The following is a 20546-nucleotide window of genomic DNA, read 5'->3' on the forward strand; positions in this document are numbered from 1 at the left end:
AGTGGGAGAATATGGAGCGAGATGGATTTTGGCCGACATACTGCACATTTTATCATCGATGAAATATTTGATCTCAAAACAGTTTTCTGTTCCCAATACTATAATCTATTAAGAACAGAGTGGACTACGTTTTGTAGACTTTACACTTTGCAAAAGCTTCTAAAAAGGTGCGTTGTTTAGGAGTGGAAGGGCACTTCACAGAATAAACGTTCCCTAACGGATATATGCAAATCCATGCTAGAACCCGCCAATAGGATCTCGCTAGTTCTTGCTTGACACGGCCCACTATGATTAATTTGCTTCTGTTGGAAACGAGTCTGTGGTCTATCTTGGGTTCGTTAAAAAAAATCTACTAGCCACTAGCTAACAGTATGACCTTAATGATAACTCATGTTATGTTCATGTTACGAAAGCTAAAGACGACGGTACTATTGCTTTGGGTATTACACTTCCCTCTATTGGCTTGATTGTCTCACATCTCAATGTTGCTGTCAGCTCAAATCAAATTAAAGTTTATTGGTCACATGCACTGTGAAATGCTTACTTGCAAGCTCTCAGAAACAGTGCAATACACATTTATACAAACAAATACACAGTAAGTGATAATGTTGGTAAATATTTACACATAATAAGAATATACAGACCTAACAATGAATTTAGCTAAAGTGAGTGGGGACATGGTAGAGTAGCTTAGACAAATAGTAGCAGCAATGGGGCATGTGTGTGTGTAAGGGTGGGTGAGAGTCTGCAAATAGTCTCTAAGATACAGGTGTGAAAAGAGCAAGTGCAAATAGTCTAGTGCAGGTGAGTACAGGTAGACAGGTCTGTGCAGGCAGACTGCTTCGGGTTAGCTGTTCAGGAACCGACGAGATCTGATGCTCCGGTACCGCCTGTTGGAAGGTAGCAGCTCAGATGTTGGGGAAATTAACGTTTCAACAATTTTTTTCATTTATGAAATAAAACAAATCAAACAAGTTCATATATTTTTTTATTTAAGAAAATATTCTCAGAGGAATTCTATGCAAGCTATCATTCATTTCACATCAGTTTTTTTTTATACCCTACAATGAAAGTATGAGGCAATGTCAGATAATAGTGCAATACAAGGGTTGAGATACATTACACACTGTGTATTTTGGGTCCTGGTTGCTGATTGGCTAAAACAGTATTTCAGTCTTGTATATCAGACAATATACCATGGGTATGACTCAAAAATACTTATTTACTGTTCTATTTATATTGGTAACCAGTTTACAATAGCAATAAGGCTTGTGGTATTTGTCCAACATACCACACCCCCTCGGGCCTTATTGCTTAAGTATAGCATCAATCAATCTTTCACATAGGCGATTAGATGACTCAAATTGGAGCCTGGGTGCCTGCTTGTTGTGCATAAACAACTGAGTGTTAACAGACGTTATACTTAGCAAGTACCACTTCTTCTTGACTCAGGTCACATGAGGCTCGTACCCAGGACCTCTGCCTTGCTAACACACGTGACCGCCTTCCTGAAGCATCTTACCAGTCGACATCACCAAAGCTAGCTACACACTGGTGCAAGTAGGGACACTTCAGGCTGAGGAGTAAGTTTCACACATCCCCATGTGCTACATTAGCAGAAACAGACTGGAACCCAGGCTATGTAACAAAACAGTGGCAGTTTCAGCATCCATTCACACAGTATAATAATGTTGGAACTGAGTATGCTGTAACAAGTATTGCACATAAAATAGTTTCTCATTATGCATTATTACATTCTGCTGGCTGACACCTCATGCCAAGGTCATTGTTATGCTACAATAGTGGATGCATACAGTATGCAATAGATAATACTTTTCAATTAGTTATTATCACTTTTGGCCAGTTAACTGGTAGATGCAACTCTTTCAGTATACAAGTGATATGTAAAGCATTGGCACTGAACCTAGTTTTGATTTTAGACGAATATCTCTAAATATCTTAATGCTCCCTATACAAAGTCATACCAATAGATTTGATTCATCTTCATCCTAATACATATATTTCAACAAACAGAGTTCTTGGGTATATGTACAATTGGAAACTTTTACTTTGTATTACTTGTATTAGCTACATGCAATTATATTCCATATAATCTGGCACTTGTCAAAGCACATATTTATTGCTATATTATTACTGGGCAGGACTATAAATTACTTTTTGGGTGAACAAATATGTACAGTAATGTCTGTATATCACCTCTTTATTTAGCCTTTTAAACTGTGTTTTTCTATCCCTCACTGGGAAGCACTATATACTCTAATGTTCACAACCTTATTTACTGAACATATTGAAAAAAGGCACATTATCAAGTTTAGCCATGTGTTTTTGCATAAATCTGAGACCCACATCGATTATGAGAATTAGAGGGACAGGGTATGTAAAAGCCTCTGTAATCACAATCCTAATTTCAACAGTTTTCTAGTTTGGCTCCAGAATGGATAAAGAAAAAACAATAAGAATAGGGTATAGAATGTGGGATTATAGGTGATGTGGAAAAATTGCCTGGTGTGATAGGACTTTGGAAATGTATGATGTGGGGATGTGATACTAAGTAATCAAGTAATTAACTGCAAGTGGGAGAGTGGCTGATATTATAAAACAAGGGTGGGTGATTGTGGCATAAAATCGAACGGATCAATGTGTATGGTCAATAATAATGGGGGAAAAATTTCAGTCAGAGTCCTATGTATTCAGCAAGGAACACCACTAGCACCTTGGTGAGATTCTCGATAGTCTGAGAATGGATGTGTTCCGCTGTGTCCTCCAGAGTGTGCATAAAGGAGGGGAAGGGCGTTGTGATCATGTGTAGTACTGGAACCCCTGCAGGCATAGAGCAGAGTGGGTGGGAATGGCAGAGAGATAAAGGAGGAGAGAAGAAAATGAGATAGGGTAGAGTGTAGAGGACAGATAGGGTAGACAGAGTTTGATAGAGTGAGAGAGAAAACAGGCAGATGGTACATTTAAGTTCTACAGGGATAAAACTAAAGCAGGAGGGAACCAATCTCTGTAGATACAGTACAGTCATAAGGCCATAGTCTAATCAGCTGTGTAGGTATTCAATGTGTACTGTTAAACATCCATTCTTATTAGTCAGTAAATGTGCTCTCTAACCATCTGTCTATCTATGTACAGTAGGTGTGCTCTCACCCTGCTGGAGGAAGGGCACATGGTCATCCTCCACAGGGCCCAGGTTTATGTCCTTCCTAAAGTAGCTCACTTCTCTGGGGTGGGAGGACAGCAGACCCAGCTTATGGAGTCTCCTCTCTGGCAGACGGACATGACAGCCACCGCGGGCCATGGTCAAGGCCAATGATAAAGATCGGGAGGAATAAGCAGAGAGGAGACAGAACATTGAGGGAGTAAGAACAGCTCACTCCAGGTGTCTTATTACTGTGCCTGAGTGAAATTAAAGTCCGATCAGCACTGGAGAGCCTGGTCCTGTATCAGCATGAGTCAGTCATCCACCTACCTAACTCTCTTTGCCTTGCTCCCTGGCTCTTTCTGTCATTCTAGTGTACCTCAGCCTCCTTCCCTCTACTTCACAATCTCCATTACAACATGTTTTTGCCACATTATGATTAAAGTGAGCAATCAATGTGATAACAATTCTTTCATTTATCTGGCCATTTTTGTGATACTGTATGTGGAGTAAGAATGTTGAGAAGTGGGGTGGGGTGGGGGGGTCTTACCTGCATATATGAGCTCATCAAACCAGCGTACAGTGTTGTCAAAGTGGTTGACAAACATAGGGTCAGGTGCACCAATCAGATCCAACAGAACAAACAGGTCCTGCCAGTAAAAAGTCAGCAAATCAACACACAGAACACATTGCATACTACATATGGCTTGGCAAGGGAACATTGTAACATACACTAAAAAAGCCTCACCAAAGCATTTAACAGGGTGGTATGTTCGGCTCCTGGGGGATGAGGGGTGCGGGACATTTGTTCAGCAAGGTAACGTGAGCCATACAGAGAGTCGGAGGGGCTTGGCTGCTCAAACGCCTCATTACCATCAAAGAAAACCAACTGCAATGTCACCTGTGACTTCTACCAGAGAGAAAAACAGACAGAGGGAAAAATGTACAGAGGATGGAGTGGTAGATCTTCTTGTAATATAACATACAGTATATGTTTAGAAAAAAAGTTATAGGTCGAATAATATGTGACTACCATTCAATATCCTTTAAAATACATTGCTTCTGCTGCCAACATGGGAGATGACAGGTGAGTGTTAATGATGTCTGGGCTCCAACCCATCAATGTCTGCACAGTTTAAATTGGAAATAAATGTATAAATAATTCATGTGTAAGCATGGGTAAAACCCGATAAATAGTCTGACATCTTGGGAGAGTGGCAAACTCTTCAGAGGGTAGTCCACCCACAAACGATAGCACATCATTTCATCTGTTTCCCTACGCAAATCCAACATTTTATTTTCCCCATGCAACCGAGAACTTAAAAGGATCTGTGAAGTCATCACTTTCATCCTTGCCCTCTAAAGCGTAGCCTTGTCTTACAGTAGCAGAGCAGACACAGTATTTACCTGTTGTTTTAGCACTTTCAGGTGGACGTCCAGTGCAGTCACCAGCTCCAGTATCATGGCACAGGGGACGGCCGCGTCGCTGGCCCCTAGGAACCTCCTGAGAGGACCGTCGGGGGTTTTGGAAGCTGGGGGCATGACCTTGGAGTCGTAGTGGCAGGCCAGCAGCAGACGACGCGGGGCCGAGGGGTCCAGGACTGCTAGCAGGTTGGAGAAGGTGATTAGTCCCTTTGGGGTAGCAGAGTTAAAGGAGTCGACCTCTAACGACCAACCCGCTGACAGGAACTCTAGATGGCTGTAGATGTGCTGTGGCAATCACAGAAAAAAAGTGTGGTTTTAATTTCAGTAAACAAAATGTTAATTGTTAGAATAACATGTAAAGCAGAGATTGAGAGATACCAGTTCAGACATTACAGACACTCTACCCTGATGTCTCTTGCAGGAGTCAATAAATTTCCTAACCTCACGCACCCTACGGCTGCCTCTTGTACCTGGCAGTCTCTCTACCAGGATGGGCCTCAGGAGAGAGTACCAAAGCCTCCCCGAATTTACCTGGCCCACCAGACGTTTGATCTGGGCCACAGTGGACCTACGGGGGTTATGGGTCAACTGCAGAAGGGGAGGACAGCAGGAGAGAGAGGAGGCAGTTGCAGTATTTTTTTCACATATGCATTTTGAAAAACTGTCTGTTACCTTGCAGAAAATATTGTTTATTATTGAGCAATCAAATATCTGACTTTAGGTTAATTTTCTACCATCAGTGAAATGTATCAATATAGATGCTATTATAGCATCTATAGTTGAACAGACAGGGTTAAGTATTCCTGCTAGCTGGGGTATGTAGGCTGTAGCAAGATAGCATCACCTAAAAAGTATGCTACTCCTTTCGGCTTGGTGCAATAATGGAAAACTGGAGGATACAATATACAATAAACAATACAGTATCTATCACCTACCTTGTCTCTTATTAGGTCTGGCACACGAAATTGTATGTTATCGTGCATATGAATACTGTCATCATCATCTCTTGTATCATTACTCGACAAATAAAATCCAAGTGTCAGAGCCATAGCCAGCATCCCGCATAGACAAACGAGAAGCATCCGAACTCGGGACATCCGGAGCCGGCTGCAGCGTCCCAGTAGCAGCTCGGTGCCCGTAGCAGATCGGTGCCTCCGGATGGTTCTCATGACTTGAAGTATGGATAGATTCACACAACAGTACAAGTCTGGTACAGAGCCTTTCTCAACTATTTGCGTAAAAGTGCATATGATTCCACGCTGGCGTATGGCAATGGAGAAGAACGCGCATGTTAAATATCACAAAAAAACAATATGACACCTTCCATGACAGATTGACTGTTTATGTCATTAATGAGGCCACTGGCTGCTTAGACTCGAGCCCATGAATGACATCTATTATTTAATTTGACACAATCTCAACAGGATAGGCTACCATTCAACAAGAACATAGAGGATAATTTACCTGAATGGAACATAGAGGATAATTTACCTGAATGGAACACTTACGCAGTCATGTTGGGACATGCATGCATCGGCAGATCTATTAAATTAAATCTATCAACGTCCACACCAGTCGAATATTGATTCCGCCATATCATTCGTTATGGCCTCATTTTTGCACGCCGAAGTTCCGTGTCTGCGGTTGGTGCAAAAACAAGAGCAGTATTCAGGCAGACAAGTTCAGACCGGTACCTGCTGCGAAAATTGTCGTGCACGAAAAGGTTTAGGTTTACAATCGATGGAGAAAAAAAGTACTGGAAAAGTGGCTTAGTGTTTTTGGAATACATTCTGAAAGAACAACAGGCTAGATTTAAACAAATAAAATAATCCCACATTAGCCCCCAAAATATATATGTGTATTGTTTTATCTATATCTGTATAATTGTACATTGTTGAATAAATGATTGAACCAGACAACTGATTGGTTAATCAAGTAGGCCACATTTCCACATGGTAATGTTCAAATTCAATATATTTCTTAAAAATCTTAGAACATTCACTGTACTCCCTAGGATAAGTCTGTGTCTAGCCTCGTGCAAAGGGATTGGTATTTTTTTATTGCAATGAGGTGACATGACTAGGACTAGCTGGCTAGAGTAAAATGATTTGATAAATAGAGAAAGATTAGGCACTATTTCCTTCACTGCTAAAATTCTGCTTGGTAAGTGATTGGCCGTAAATCAACACTAACAATTACGTCCACAGATATTGATATGTTTTATTTAGTAGCTAATAATTGTAATTTATATTTCGCTTGCTTATCTCTGCTCGTCCGCTCACTATCAAAAAATGAGTCAAGTTACTCAGCTAACGCTACCTGGCTAGCTAGCTATATCGATTTTGCTATAGAATTAACGTTAGCTCAAACGTAGCTACGTTAAGATATTTTAGTTAAAGCAGCTGAGGAAGAGGCGAAGCATATAAAAGTAAAAATAATATTTGGTTAAAGGCGTGAAATTAAAACCAGTAACGTTAGCTAGACTGAGAGATGGCAAACGTCAGCTAGCTAGCAAGCTAATGTTACTTTGTATGGGACTGTGAACGGTAATCGTGCATATTTGACGCCCCCTGTGGCAGATTTGAGCAATGGCACCAGAACCCGCAGGCAGGGACGAGACTCGCTGGAAAAGGTCGTTTTAGCTTCTAAAATGGCCTGTTGCATGTCACTGTCAATAATTAGAAACCGGGCTTGAATGAGATCATGAGAATTATTTACTGTAGCTAAAAAATGACTAACTTATCTTACAGTAAGGATCAGCTGGACTGGAGCACATGCTGGAGGAACAGTCTGAAAGAGATTGCAGGCCTCCTGCCCATATCTGAGCCTAGGAATGGCCTCACCAAGGTTTATGCACTGACGTTCTTGATTTATTTGTATTCATGAATTCTCTGTACAAGTCTTTGTGTCTGTTTTATATAGACAGTATGTGGGTGCATGTCTTTGCCTGAATTCAGTACGGTTACATTATGTGGGTGGGTGTTTCTGTGTGTGATGTCTCTCCTCTAATCTATCTTCAGAAGGAGACTCTGGTCCACATGCTGCGCTATTTTGACTTTCTTCAGAGTAGGATGAGGACCCCGCAGTGCCGCTTGCCTCCCCAATGCATCACCAAGCAGGAACCCGACACAGGTACCACCCCACCCCAGCATCAAGACAAGTACAGACTGCTTGAGTTTCATATCAATGCATTTACACTATGTGTGTTTGCATGCACAGGTTCTGAGAGTGAAGAGAACACCCCCTTTGAGCCCTGTACTCCCCCTCACAATCCAAAGGCCAAATGCAAGTACTACTACTACTTCCGGCGCCGACTGAGATGGCCGCCTCGCTTCGCGTTCCTAGGAAACTATGCAGTTTTTTGTTTTTTTACGTGTTATTTCTTACATTAGTACCCCAGGTCATCTTAGGTTTCATTACATACGGTCGAGAAGAACTACTGAATATAAGATCAGCGTCAACTCACCATCAGTACGACCAAGAATATGTTTTCCGCGACGCAGATCCTGTGTTCTGCCTTACAAACAGGACAACGGAATGGATCGCATGCAGCGACCCAAGGAAACGACTCCGAAAAAGAGGGAAACGAGGCGGTGTTCTGGTCAGACTCCGAAAAAGGGCACATCGCGCACCACTCCCCAGCATTTTTCTTGCCAATGTACAGTCTCTTGACAACAAGGTTGACGAAATCCGAGCAAGGGTAGCATTCCAGAGGGACATCAGAGACTGCAACGTTCTCTGCTTCACGGAAACATGGCTTACTGGGAAGACGCTATCCGATGCGGTGCAGCCAACGGGTTTCTCCACGCATCGCGCAGACAGAAACAAACATCTTTCTGGTAAGAAGAGTGGCGGGGGCGTATGCCTCATGACTAACGAGACATGGTGTGATGAAGGAAACATACAGGAACTCAAATCCTTCTGTTCACCTGATTTAGAATTCCTCACAATCAAATGTAGACCGCATTATCTTCCAAGAGAATTCTCTTCGATTATAATCACAGCCGTATATATCCCCCCCCAAGCAGACACACATCGATGGCTCTGAACAAACTTTATTTAACTCTTTGCAAACTGGAAACCATTTATCCGGAGGCTGCATTCATTGTAGCTGGGGATTTTAGCAAAGCTAATCTGAAAACAAGACTCCCTAAATTTTATCAGCATATCGATTGCGCAACCAGGGGTGGTAAAACCTTGGATCATTGTTACTCTAACTTCCGCGACGCATATAAGGTCCTGCCACGCCCCCCTTTCGGAAAAGCTGACCACGACTCCATTTTGCTGATCCCTGCCTACAGGCAGAAACTAAAACAAGAGGCTCCCACGCTGAGGTCTGTCCAACGCTGGTCAGACCAAGCTGACTCCACACTCCAAGACTGCTTCCATCACGTGGACTGGGACATGTTTCTGATAGAGAAATTCTAAATTACTCTATGCTTTAATTGCCAAAACCAATTTCACACTCGTTTCTATTCATTAATGAGGTGTAAGTTCATTAATTATGCATGAAGTAGATCGAGACCAGTCTTAAAAGCCAGGTAAAGAGCGTTTAATTCCAGAGAGTACTAAATGCTTACACACATTACCACAGGTTATAAACTGAAAATGACGTCAGCGTTTTCCAAACGTTCCGTTTCACAAACAGAGGGCCCCTCTAATTCTCAAGCCTCCGCGTTATCAGCACGAAGTCAAGGCCAGTCAGCATAAATCAACATTCCCGACCATTTTGGAGATGGCCCGTTCCCACCACCTGGACATTTGTACAACTGAATGAACTTAAAGAACAGACCTTCATTGTTACTAAACTTCCTGACTACATTATATACAATTGTGAAAGGGAGCAAGAGGGACAGTACATTATAGCATTTGGACTAGTCAGTTTCTGATTGGAATGTATACATAATTAGTCATTTCAAACATATTTTCCTCTATCAGTTTCGTATTGCGTCAGATGAAAATATTGACGAATACGCTGATTCGGTGTGCGAGTTCATTAGAACGTGCGTTGAAGATGTCGTTCCCATAGCAACGATAAAAACATTCCCAAACCAGAAACCGTGGATTGATGGCAGCATTCGCGTGAAACTGAAAGCGCGAACCACTGCTTTTAATCAGGGCAAGGTGTCTGGTAACATGTCCGAATATAAACAATGCAGCTATTCACTCCGCAAGGCTATTAAACAAGCTAAGCGTCAGTACAGAGACAAAGTGGAATCTCAATTCAATGGCTCAGACACAAGAGGCATGTGGCAGGGTCTACAGTCAATCACGGACTACAAGAAGAAACCCAGCCCAGTCACGGACCAGGATGTCTTGCTCCCAGGCAGACTAAATAACTTTTTTGCCCGCTTTGAGGACAATACAGTGCCACTGACACGGCCTGCAACGAAAACATGCGGTCTCTCCTTCACTGCAGCCGAGGTGAGTAAGACATTTAAACGTGTTAACCCTCGCAAGGCTGCAGGCCCAGACAGCATCCCCAGCCGCGCCCTCAGAGCATGCGCAGACCAGCTGGCCGGTGTGTTTACGGACATATTCAATCAATCCCTATACCAGTCTGCTGTTCCCACATGCTTCAAGAGGGCCACCATTGTTCCTGTTCCCAAGAAAGCTAAGGTAACTGAGCTAAACGACTACCGCCCCGTAGCACTCACTTCCGTCATCATGAAGTGCTTTGAGAGACTAGTCAAGGACCATGTCACCTCCATCCTACCTGACACCCTAGACCCACTCCAATTTGCTTACCGCCCATATAGGTCCACAGACGATGCAATCTCAACCACACTGCACACTGCCCTAACCCACCTGGACAAGAGGAATACCTATGTGAGAATGCTGTTCATCGACTACAGCTCGGCATTCAACACCATAGTACCCTCCAAGCTCGTCATCAAGCTCGAGACCCTGGGTCTCGACCCCGCCCTGTGCAACTGGGTACTGGACTTCCTGACGGGCCGCCCCCAGGTGGTGAGGGTAGGCAACAACATCTCCTCCCCGCTGATCCTCAACACGGGGGCCCCACAAGGGTGCGTTCTGAGCCCTCTCCTGTACTCCCTGTTCACCCACGACTGCGTGGCCACGCACGCCTCCAACTCAATCATCAAGTTTGCGGACGACACAACAGTGGTAGGCTTGATTACCAACAACGACGAGACGGCCTACAGGGAGGAGGTGAGGGCCCTCGGAGTGTGGTGTCAGGAAAATAACCTCACACTCAACGTCAACAAAACTAAGGAGATGATTGTGGACTTCAGGAAACAGCAGAGGGAACACCCCCTATCCACATCGATGGAACAGTAGTGGAGAGGGTAGCAAGTTTTAAGTTCCTCGGCATACACATCACAGACAAACTGAATTGGTCCACTCACACTGACAGCGTCGTGAAGAAGGCGCAGCAGCGCCTCTTCAACCTCAGGAGGCTGAAGAAATTTGGCTTGTCACCAAAAGCACTCACAAACTTCTACAGATGCACAATCGAGAGTATCCTGGCGGGCTGTATCACCGCCTGGTACGGCAACTGCTCCGCCCTCAACCGTAAGGCTCTCCAGAGGGTAGTGAGGTCTGCACAACGCATCACCGGGGGCAAACTACCTGCCCTCCAGGACACCTACACCACCCGATGTTACAGGAAGGCCATAAAGATCATCAAGGACATCAACCACCCGAACCACTGCCTGTTCACCCCGCTATCATCCAGAAGGCGAGGTCAGTACAGGTGCATCAAAGCTGGGACCGAGAGACTGAAAAACAGCTTCTATCTCAAGGCCATCAGACTGTTAAACAGCCACCACTAACATTGAGTGGCTGCTGCCAACACACCGTCATTGACACTGACCCAACTCCAGCCACTTTAATAATGGGAATTGATGGGAAATGATGTAAATATATCACTAGCCACTTTAAACAATGCTACCTTATATAATGTTACTTACCCTACATTATTCATCTCATATGCATACGTATATACTGTACTCTACATCATCGACTGCATCCTTATGTAATACATGTATCACTAGCCACTTTAACTATGCCACTTTGTTTACTTTGTCTACATACTCATCTCATATGTATATACTGTACTCGATACCATCTACTGTATGCTGCTCTGTACCATCACTCATTCATATATCCTTATGTACATATTCCTTATCCCCTTACACTGGGTATAAGACAGTAGTTTTGGAATTGTTAGTTAGATTACTTGTTGGTTATCACTGCATTGTCGGAACTAGAAGCACAAGCATTTCGCTACACTCGCATTAACATCTGCTAACCATGTGTATGTGACAAATACAATTTGATTTGATTTGATTTGATTTTGAAGTGTGTCTGCAGTCGTTCCCGCAAGAGACCTGCCCCCACCTCAGGTACCAGCCCCACACCTCTCCCCCAACTCCCCATGACATTATGTTCAACACAGTTAAAGACTATTGTGAAGTGACGAGAGTAGTTCTGTTGATTACATCAAATATGATTACAAACTGTAGTTTTGTGTGTAATAACATCACACTAACCAGGATGTTGCTTTTCTGTTTGCTTTACTCAGAATTTAAGGCAGAGCTTCAGATGAAAAGAAGGAGATTGTATAAAGCTGTAGCTAATGCAAAATTAGTTGACCCAGAGGAGAAGGGTGTGTCTGTCCCCATGTGGGGAGTGCATTCTGATTGGTTAGAGCTCCAGTCTAGTGATAGCCATGGGGCGTGGCCTGTGTATGACAGCGACACCCAGCCGAGTTCCCTGGATTCAGGCTTCAGTCTCAATCAGCTGCTTCCCTTGAGCACACTTCTGGAGGGTGAGTTAGACTGGAGGGTCCTCAGAGGTTTCAGGGCTATACAGGACAGGTATGTTTAGGACAAATGTACATGAGTCAGTGCCTCTCTATATGTCTACCCTAGGGAGCAGTGGGACTCTGTGGACTCCATCTCCAACACAGGTAGGCCACTGCTCTATCTGTGAGGACCGCACCGGCAGTGAGAGCAGCCCAGGGAGTGGAGTCCTCTACTCTCCTACTGGGTGGGTTTACATCCCTGTAGCCACTGGCATTCTTGCCTGTTTTTTATATTATAACTAAGTATAGTATTATTGCATGTGTTTTCAACCCATATGTGTGTGTTTAGGTCAGGATCACTTTTCCTGGAGGACCGCATGCTTGGTGTCATCCCACCCATGGGAAAGAAAAGGAAGCCCTTCCTAAGCCCTGCTGCTACACCCCAATGCCCCATCCTGCTGCCTGTGTTTAGGATGGGAGACAGTCTGAACCTCAGCCCCTCCCTCCTCATGTCCCCTGCCCGGGGCCTCAGCCACTGCCTGCTGCCTGAGGGAAAGGAGGAGCTCCACGGTAACACTTTTATTAATATCACACGCTCAATATTAAGCTGTTTGAACCTTGTCCTTAGTGACCACGGTGTTGCTGCTTTATGTTGGGTATGTATTAGAGGTCGACCGATGAATTGGGGCCAATTTCAAGTTTTCATAACAATCTGTTATCAGCCTTTTTGGATGTCGATTATGGCCGATTACATTGCAATCCACAAGGAGACTGCGTGGCAGGCTGACCACCTGTTACGTGAGTGCAGCATCAAAAGGACCTTGTGGCTGCAAGGAGCCACGGTAAGTTTCTAGCAAACATTAAACTTATCTTATAAAAACAATCAATCTTCACATAATCACTAGTTAACTACACATACTTGATGATATTACTAGGTCAACTAGCTTGTCCTGCGTTGCATATAATCAACTGTTAATTTGTCATCGAATCACAGCCTACTTCAACTTAGCCAAACAGGTGATGATTTAACAAAAGTGTATTCGCGAAAAAGCACAATCGTTGCACAAATGTACCTAACCATAAACATCAATGCCTTTCTTAAAATCAATACACAGAAGTATATATTTTTAAACCTGTATATTTAGTTAAAAGTCATTCATGTTAGCAGGCAATATTAACTAGGCAAATTGTGTCACTTCTCTTGCGTTCAGTGCAAGCAGACCCAGGTTATATGCAGCAGTTTGGGTCGCCTGGCTCGTTGCGAACTGTGTGAAGACCATTTTCTCCAAATAAGACCGTAATTATTTGGCCAGAATTGTATAAAATTATGACATAACATTGAAGGTTGTGCAATGTAACAGCAATATTTAGACTTAGGGTTGCCACTCGTTCGATAAAATACGTAACGGTTCCGTATTTCACTGAAATATTTTTTTTTAAATCCCGAAATGATAGTTTCCGGATTTGACCATATTAATGACAAAAGGCTCGTATTTCTGTGTGTTTATTATATTCGAATTAAGTCTATGATTTGATAGAGCAGTCTGACTGAGCGGTGGTAGGCGGCAGCAGTCTCGTAAGCATTCATTCAAACAGCACTTTCCTGCATTTGCCAGCACCTCTTTGCTGTGCTTCAAGCATTGTGCTGTTTAGCCTATCAACTCCCGAGATTAGGCTGGCAATACTAAAGTACCTATACGAACATCCAATAGTCAAAGGAATATGAAATACATATGGTATAGAGAGATTTATTTATGTATTATATTAAGTAAAAATAAAAGTGTTCATTGTTCATTCAGTATTGTTGTAATTGTCATTATTATCATTATTATTACAAATATATATATAAAAACTGTCCGATTAATCGGTATCAAGTTTCGTGGATTTATCGGTGGTGACAGTGTTTCCTAGCCTCAGTGCAGTGGGCAGCTGGGAGGAGATGCTCTTATTCTCCATGGACTTTACAGTGTCCCTGACCTTTTTGGAATTTGTGCTACAGGATGAAAATGTCTGTTTGAAAAAGCTAGCCTTTGCTTTCCTAACTGCCTGTGTATATTGGTTCCTAACCATTGAAGTGTATTTTAAGTGTCTGACTTCAAATAGATTAAGGGAGGCTCGCTGTAGTGTGCATTCTACCAAGCAGTGCAGTCTGTAAAAGCTGGCTTTAACTCAGTTGGAAGGATTCCATCAGATTTTAATCATCTACAGTTCCTGGTGCAAGGGAGAAAGACAGAGAGAGAGAGTGAAACATAGCCAACATAGCCCTTCATCTTTTTTACAGTGCTATTCGAGGATGTTTGGGTCACCCCTAAAACAACCCACACGAAAGTGTCCCGCTTGCCCCGCCATGACCCCACTGACTTGGTAAGCCTCACAGAATCATGTTTTCACAACACAAATCTTGAGTGTATAGTATGACGCCGGAGAAGAAGGCTGGCGTTTTACGTGTCCCCAACCGATAGTTTTTTTGTTTGTTTATTTGCGTTGTTTTAACTTGTTTTTTTGTTGTTATTTTGTTCATAATGTTGCCGCTACTGTCTCTTATGACCGAAAATAACTTCTGGATATCAGGACTGTGATTACTCACCACATACTAGCAGAATCCTCTCCTTTAACAAGTCTGACGAGCCCGACGCGAACGATATACTGCTTTCTCTGGAACAGGCCCAGATTCCCGTGATTTGCATGAAAAGGAGGGGGACAAAAGGGGGACAAAGGGCGAGCAGCCTTCTGAGAATTCGTAGGCGATCAAATTAACCTCCACTTCCTTCCATTCTGCTAGTAAACGTGCAATCTTTGGAGAATAAAATAGATGACCTAGGCGGAAGATTAAACTACCAACGGGACATTCAAAACTGTATTAACCTATGCTTCACGGAGTCGTGGCTGAATGACGACACTATCAACATACAGCTGGCTGCTAATACGCTGTACCGGCAGGATAGAACAGCGGCGTCGGGTAAGACAAGGGGCGACGGATTAGGTATTTTTGTAAATAACAGCTGGTGCACGATATCTAAGGAAGTATCGAGCTATTGCTTACCTGAGGTAGAGTATCTCATGATAAGCTGAAGACCTCACTATCTACCTAGAGAGTTTTCATCTGCAGGAAGCACCAGTGAGTGACTAGATCAATAAAAAAGTGGTCAGATGAAGCAGATGCTGAGCTATAGGACTGTTTTGCTTGCACAAACTGGAATATGTTCCGGGATTCCTCCGATGACATTGAGGAGTACACCACATCAGTCATTGGCTTCTTCAATAAGTGCATCGATGACGTCGTTTCCACAGTGACCGTACGTACATACCCCAACCAGAAGCCATGGATTAAAGGCAACATTCGCACTGAGCTAAAGGCCAAAGCTGCCCTCAGACGAACCATCAAACAGGCAAAGGGTCAATAAGGGACTAAGATCGAATCATACTACACCAGCTCTGATGCTCGTCGGATGTGGCAGGGCTTGCAAACCATTATAGACTACAAAGGGAAGCACAGCCGAGAGCTGCCCAGTGACACGAGCCTACCAGACAAGCTAAACTACTTCTATGCTCGCTTCGAGGCAAATAACACTGAAACATGCATGAGAGCATCAGCTGTTCAGGAAGACTGATCACGCTCTCCACAGCAAGTGTGAGTAATTAAACAGGTCAACATTCATAAGGCCACGGGGCCAGATGGATTACCAGGACGTGTACTCTGAGCATGCTTTGACCAACTGGCAAGTGTCTTCACTGAGATTTTCAACCTCTCCCTGTCTGAGTCTGTAATACCAAAATGTTTCAAGCACACCACCACGGTCCCTGTGCCCAAGAACACTAAGGTAACCTGCCTAAATGACCTCCGACCCGTAGCACCCACGTCTGTAGCCATACAGTGTTTTGAAAGGCTGGTCATGGCTCACATCAACACCATTATCTCAGAAACCCTAGACACTCCAATTTGCATACCACCCCAACAGATCCAATGATGATGCAATCTCTATTGCACTCCACACTGCCCTTTCCCACCTGGACAAAAGGAACACCTATGTGAGAATGCTATTCATTGACCACAGCTCAGCGTTCAACAAATCAAATCCAATTTTATTAGTCACATGCGCCGAATACAACCGGTGTAGTAGACCTGACAGTCAAATGCTTACTTACGAATCCCTAACCAACAATGCAGTTTAAAATAAAATTAAAATACAGGTAAGAATAATAAGGGAAAAAAACAAGTAATTTAAGAGCAGCGGTAAAATAACAATAGCGAGACTATATACAGGGGGTACAGGTAAAGAGTCAATGTGCGTTGGGCACCGGTTAGTTGAGGTAATATGTACAGTTGAAGTCGGAAGTTTACATACACCTTAGACAAACGCATTTAAACTCAGCTTTTCACAATTCCTGACATTTAATCAGAGTAAAAATTCCCTTTTAAGAATGTGAAATGTCAGAATAATAGTAGAGAGAATGATTTATTTCAGCTTTTATTTCTTTCATCACATTCCCAGTGGGTCAGAAGTTTACATAAACTCAATTAGTATTTGGTAGCATTGCCTTTAAATCGCTTAACTTGGGTGAAGCGTCCCACAATAAGTTGGGTGAATTTTGGCCCATTCTTCCTGACAGAGCTGGTGTAACGGAGTCAGGTTTGTAGGCCTCCTTGCTCACACACGCCTTTTCAGTTCTGCCCACAAATTTTCTATGGGATTGAGGTCAGGGCTTTGTGATGGCCACTCCAATACCTTGACTTTGTTGTCCTTAAGCCATTTTGCCACAACTTTGGAAGTATGCTTGGGGTCATTGTCCAATTGGAAGACCCATTTGCGATCAAGCTTTAACTTCCTGACTGATGTCTTGAGATGTTGCTTCAATATATCCACATAATTTTCCTGCCTCATGAAGCCATCTATTTTGTGAAGCGCACCAGTCCCTCCTGCAGCAAAGCACCCCTACAACATGATGCTACCACCCCCGTGCTTCATGGTTGGGATGGTGTTCTTCGGCTTTGCAACCCTCCCCCTTTTTCCTCCAAACATAACGATGGTCATTATAGCCAAACAGTTCTATTTTTGTTTCATCAGACCAGAGGACATTTCTCCAAAAAGTACAATCTTTGCCCCCCCCATGTGCAGTTGCAAACCGTAGTCTGGCTTTTTTTATGGTGGTTTTGGAGCAGTGGCTTCTTCCTTGCTCAGCGGCCTTTCAGGTTATGTCGATATAGGACTCGTTTTACTTCGAATATAGATCATTCTGTACCTGTTTCCTTCAGCATTTTCACAAGGTCCTTTGCTGTTGTTTTGGGATTGATTTGCACTTTTCGCACCAAAGTACGTTCATCTCTAGGAGACAGAACGTGTCTCCTTCTTGAGCGGGATGACGGCTGCGTGGTCCCATGGTGTTTATACTTGCATACTATTGTTTGTACAGATTAACGTGGTAACTTCAGGCATTTGGAAATTGCTCCCAAGAATGAACCAGACTTTTGGAGGTCTTGGCTGATTTATTTTGATTTTACCATGATGTCAAGCAAAGAGGCAATGAGTTTGAAGGTAGGCCTTGAAATACATCCACAGGGTACATCTCCAATTGACTCGAATGATGTCAATTAGTCTATCAGAAGCTTCTAAAGCCATGACGTAATTTTCTGGAATTTCCCAAGATGTTTAAAGGCACAGTCAACTTAGTGTATGTAATTGTGATACAGTGAATTATAAGTGAAATAATCTGTCTGGAAACAATTGTTGGAAAAATTACTTGTGTCATGCACAAAGTAGATGTCCTAACCGACTTGCCAAAACTATAGTTTGTTAACAAGACATTTGTGGAGTGGTTGAAAAACGCTTTTTAAAGACTCCAGCCTAAGTGTATGTAAACTGTACAAGTGGGTAGAGTTATTAAAATGACTATGCATAAATGATAACAGAGAGTTGCAGCGGTGTAAAAGGGGGAGGGCAGTGCAAATTGTCTGGTTTGCCATTTGATTAAATGTTCAAGAGTCTAATGGCTTGGGGGTAGAAGCTGTTTACAATCCTCTAAATACCATAGTACCCTCAAAGCTCGTCAATAAGCTAAGGATCCTGGTACTAAATACCTCCCTCTGCAACTGGATCCTGGACTTCTTGACGGGCCACCCACAGGTGGTAAGGGTAGGTAACAACACATCCGCCACGCTGATCCTCAACACCGTGCCACTCAGGGGTGCATGCTTAGTTTTCCGATGACACAACAGTGGTAGGCCTGATCACCAACAACAACGAGACAGCCTATAGGGAGAAGGTCAGAGACCTGGCCATGTGGTGCCAGGACAACAACCTCTCCCTCAACATGATCAAGACAAAGGAGATGATTGTGGACTACAGGAAAAAGAGGACAGAGCAGGCCCCCATTCTCACGGGGCTGCAGTGGAGCGGGTTGAGAGCTTCAAGTTCTGTGGTGTCTACATCACCAACAAACTAACATGGTCCAAGCACACCAAGACAGTCTTGAAGAGGGCACAACATATTTTTTATGGGTCCTCAGATCCTCAATAGGTTCTACAGCTGTACCATAAAGAGCATCCTGACTGGTTGCATCACTGCCTGATATGGCAACTGCTCAGCCTCCGACCGCAAGGCAGAGGGTAGTGCGAACTGTTCAGTACATTACTGGGGCCAAGCTTCCTGCCATCTAGGACCTCTATACCAGGCGGTGTCAGAGGAAGGCCCTGACAATTGTCAAAAGACTCCAGCCACCCTAGTCATAGACTGTTCTCTCTGATACTGCACAGCAAGCGGTACCGGAGCCAAGTCTAGGACCAAGAGGCTTCTAAACAGCTTCTACCCCAAGCCATAAGCCTCTGAACATCTAATCAAATGTCTACCCAGACTATTTGCATTGCCCCCCCCCCCTTTACACTGCTGCTACTCTCTGTTGTTATCATCTATGCATAGTCACTTTAATAACTACCTACATGTACATATTACCTCAACTAACCAGTGACCCCGCACATTGACTTTGTACCGGTACCTCCCTGTATATATTCTCGCTACTGTTATTTTACTGCTGCTCTTTAATTACTTGTTACTTTTATTTCTTATTCTTATCTGTATTTTTTTAACTGTGTTGTTGGTTAGGGGCTTGTAAGTAAGCATTTCACTGTAATGCCTGTTGTATTCGGCGCATGTGACTAATAACATTTGATTTGAAATTATGTTAGGTACATGAGTATGTTCAAGTCAAATATAAAGCCACTGTTCCCCTTAGCTGTCGGAAGGTGAAGCTGTGGTGAGGCATGAAGGAGAGTGGCAGTCCTCCCCGGGGGAGGAGGGGGACATCACCTGGACCCCCAAGCAACAACTAGTCCCTCTGAAGTCGAAGACCAGCAGCGCAGCACGCCGGCGCAGTGGCAAAGCCTCCACCAGGGTTCACCCTCAAGTCCCTCCACCCCTAAAGAAGAAGAGTGTCAATGGCTTTATCATGTTCTGCCGCATCAACAGGAAGACCTAGCTCTGGTGAGTAAACCCTTTAACCCCCATAACCCTGTGTTTCAGCTGGATGTTCTCTACCTCTGTGTGTCTATAACTAAGATGGCTGCCATGTCTCTGAACAGCACTCACCCTGGCACTCCGTCTACTGTGGTCACCAAGGAGCTGGCCAGGCTGTGGCACGTCATGCCCAAGCAGGAGAGGCGTGTCTACTGGTCAGTATCCCTCTCACTGTGTTGGTCTCTGTACTCTGATATTGTAGTTTGGTAATGAGAGGATGTGCTTCATTAGTTTCTTTAGAGGAATGTGTGTTCGCTTTATCTCTCTCAGTCTGAAGGCTCGTCGCTTCAGCCGCCAGCAGAACCGTAACGTGAGGAGTGAGCTGGTGGAGGGAGAGGGAGACCGGGAGGAAGAGGACTGTGTACCCACCCCCTCCACATGCTGCTGGCCCAGAGAGACCTGTGTGCTGCAGCCAGAGGAGGCTCCTAGAGAAGCTACCTCCTGACACTGACCATATGCATCTAGCATTGGATGTCCATATTTATATATGTGTCCATATTCAAATAAACACTGTTTATTTAAGTCTTACTGTATGAGTTAATTATGGAGTTCGTTGGAGGTTAAATTATATTCTCAAACGCAGACACTTTATCTCTGTCTTGCACGCCACATTTGAAATGTTACTTATTGTTTTCTACTTCAGGTTGAAATGTATTTATACAAAATGTTCAAACTTGATTTT

At 43.6% G+C, this 20546-nt stretch overlaps 1 protein-coding gene and 1 pseudogene across 1 annotated transcript; one reads left to right on the plus strand and one right to left on the minus strand.

The window, feature by feature from the left end:
* Positions 1-975: 975 nt before the first annotated feature.
* On the minus strand, positions 976-6266 carry LOC115104706 (glutaminyl-peptide cyclotransferase-like). The gene is made up of 7 exons (XM_065007392.1): positions 5521-6266; positions 5027-5173; positions 4568-4870; positions 3909-4070; positions 3711-3810; positions 3169-3285; positions 976-2841 (listed from the first exon to the last, which is right to left on the minus strand). Exons 1-7 carry the CDS (start codon positions 5752-5754, stop codon positions 2696-2698), a joined length of 1209 nt encoding a protein of 402 aa, XP_064863464.1. The 5' UTR covers positions 5755-6266; the 3' UTR covers positions 976-2695.
* Positions 6267-7173: 907 nt separating this feature from the next.
* On the plus strand, positions 7174-20352 carry LOC135563894 (meiosis initiator protein-like; annotated as a pseudogene).
* Positions 20353-20546: the final 194 nt, after the last annotated feature.

This window comes from Oncorhynchus nerka, linkage group LG22, assembly GCF_034236695.1.
Source record: "Oncorhynchus nerka isolate Pitt River linkage group LG22, Oner_Uvic_2.0, whole genome shotgun sequence".
NCBI classification, from domain to species: domain Eukaryota; kingdom Metazoa; phylum Chordata; class Actinopteri; order Salmoniformes; family Salmonidae; genus Oncorhynchus; species Oncorhynchus nerka.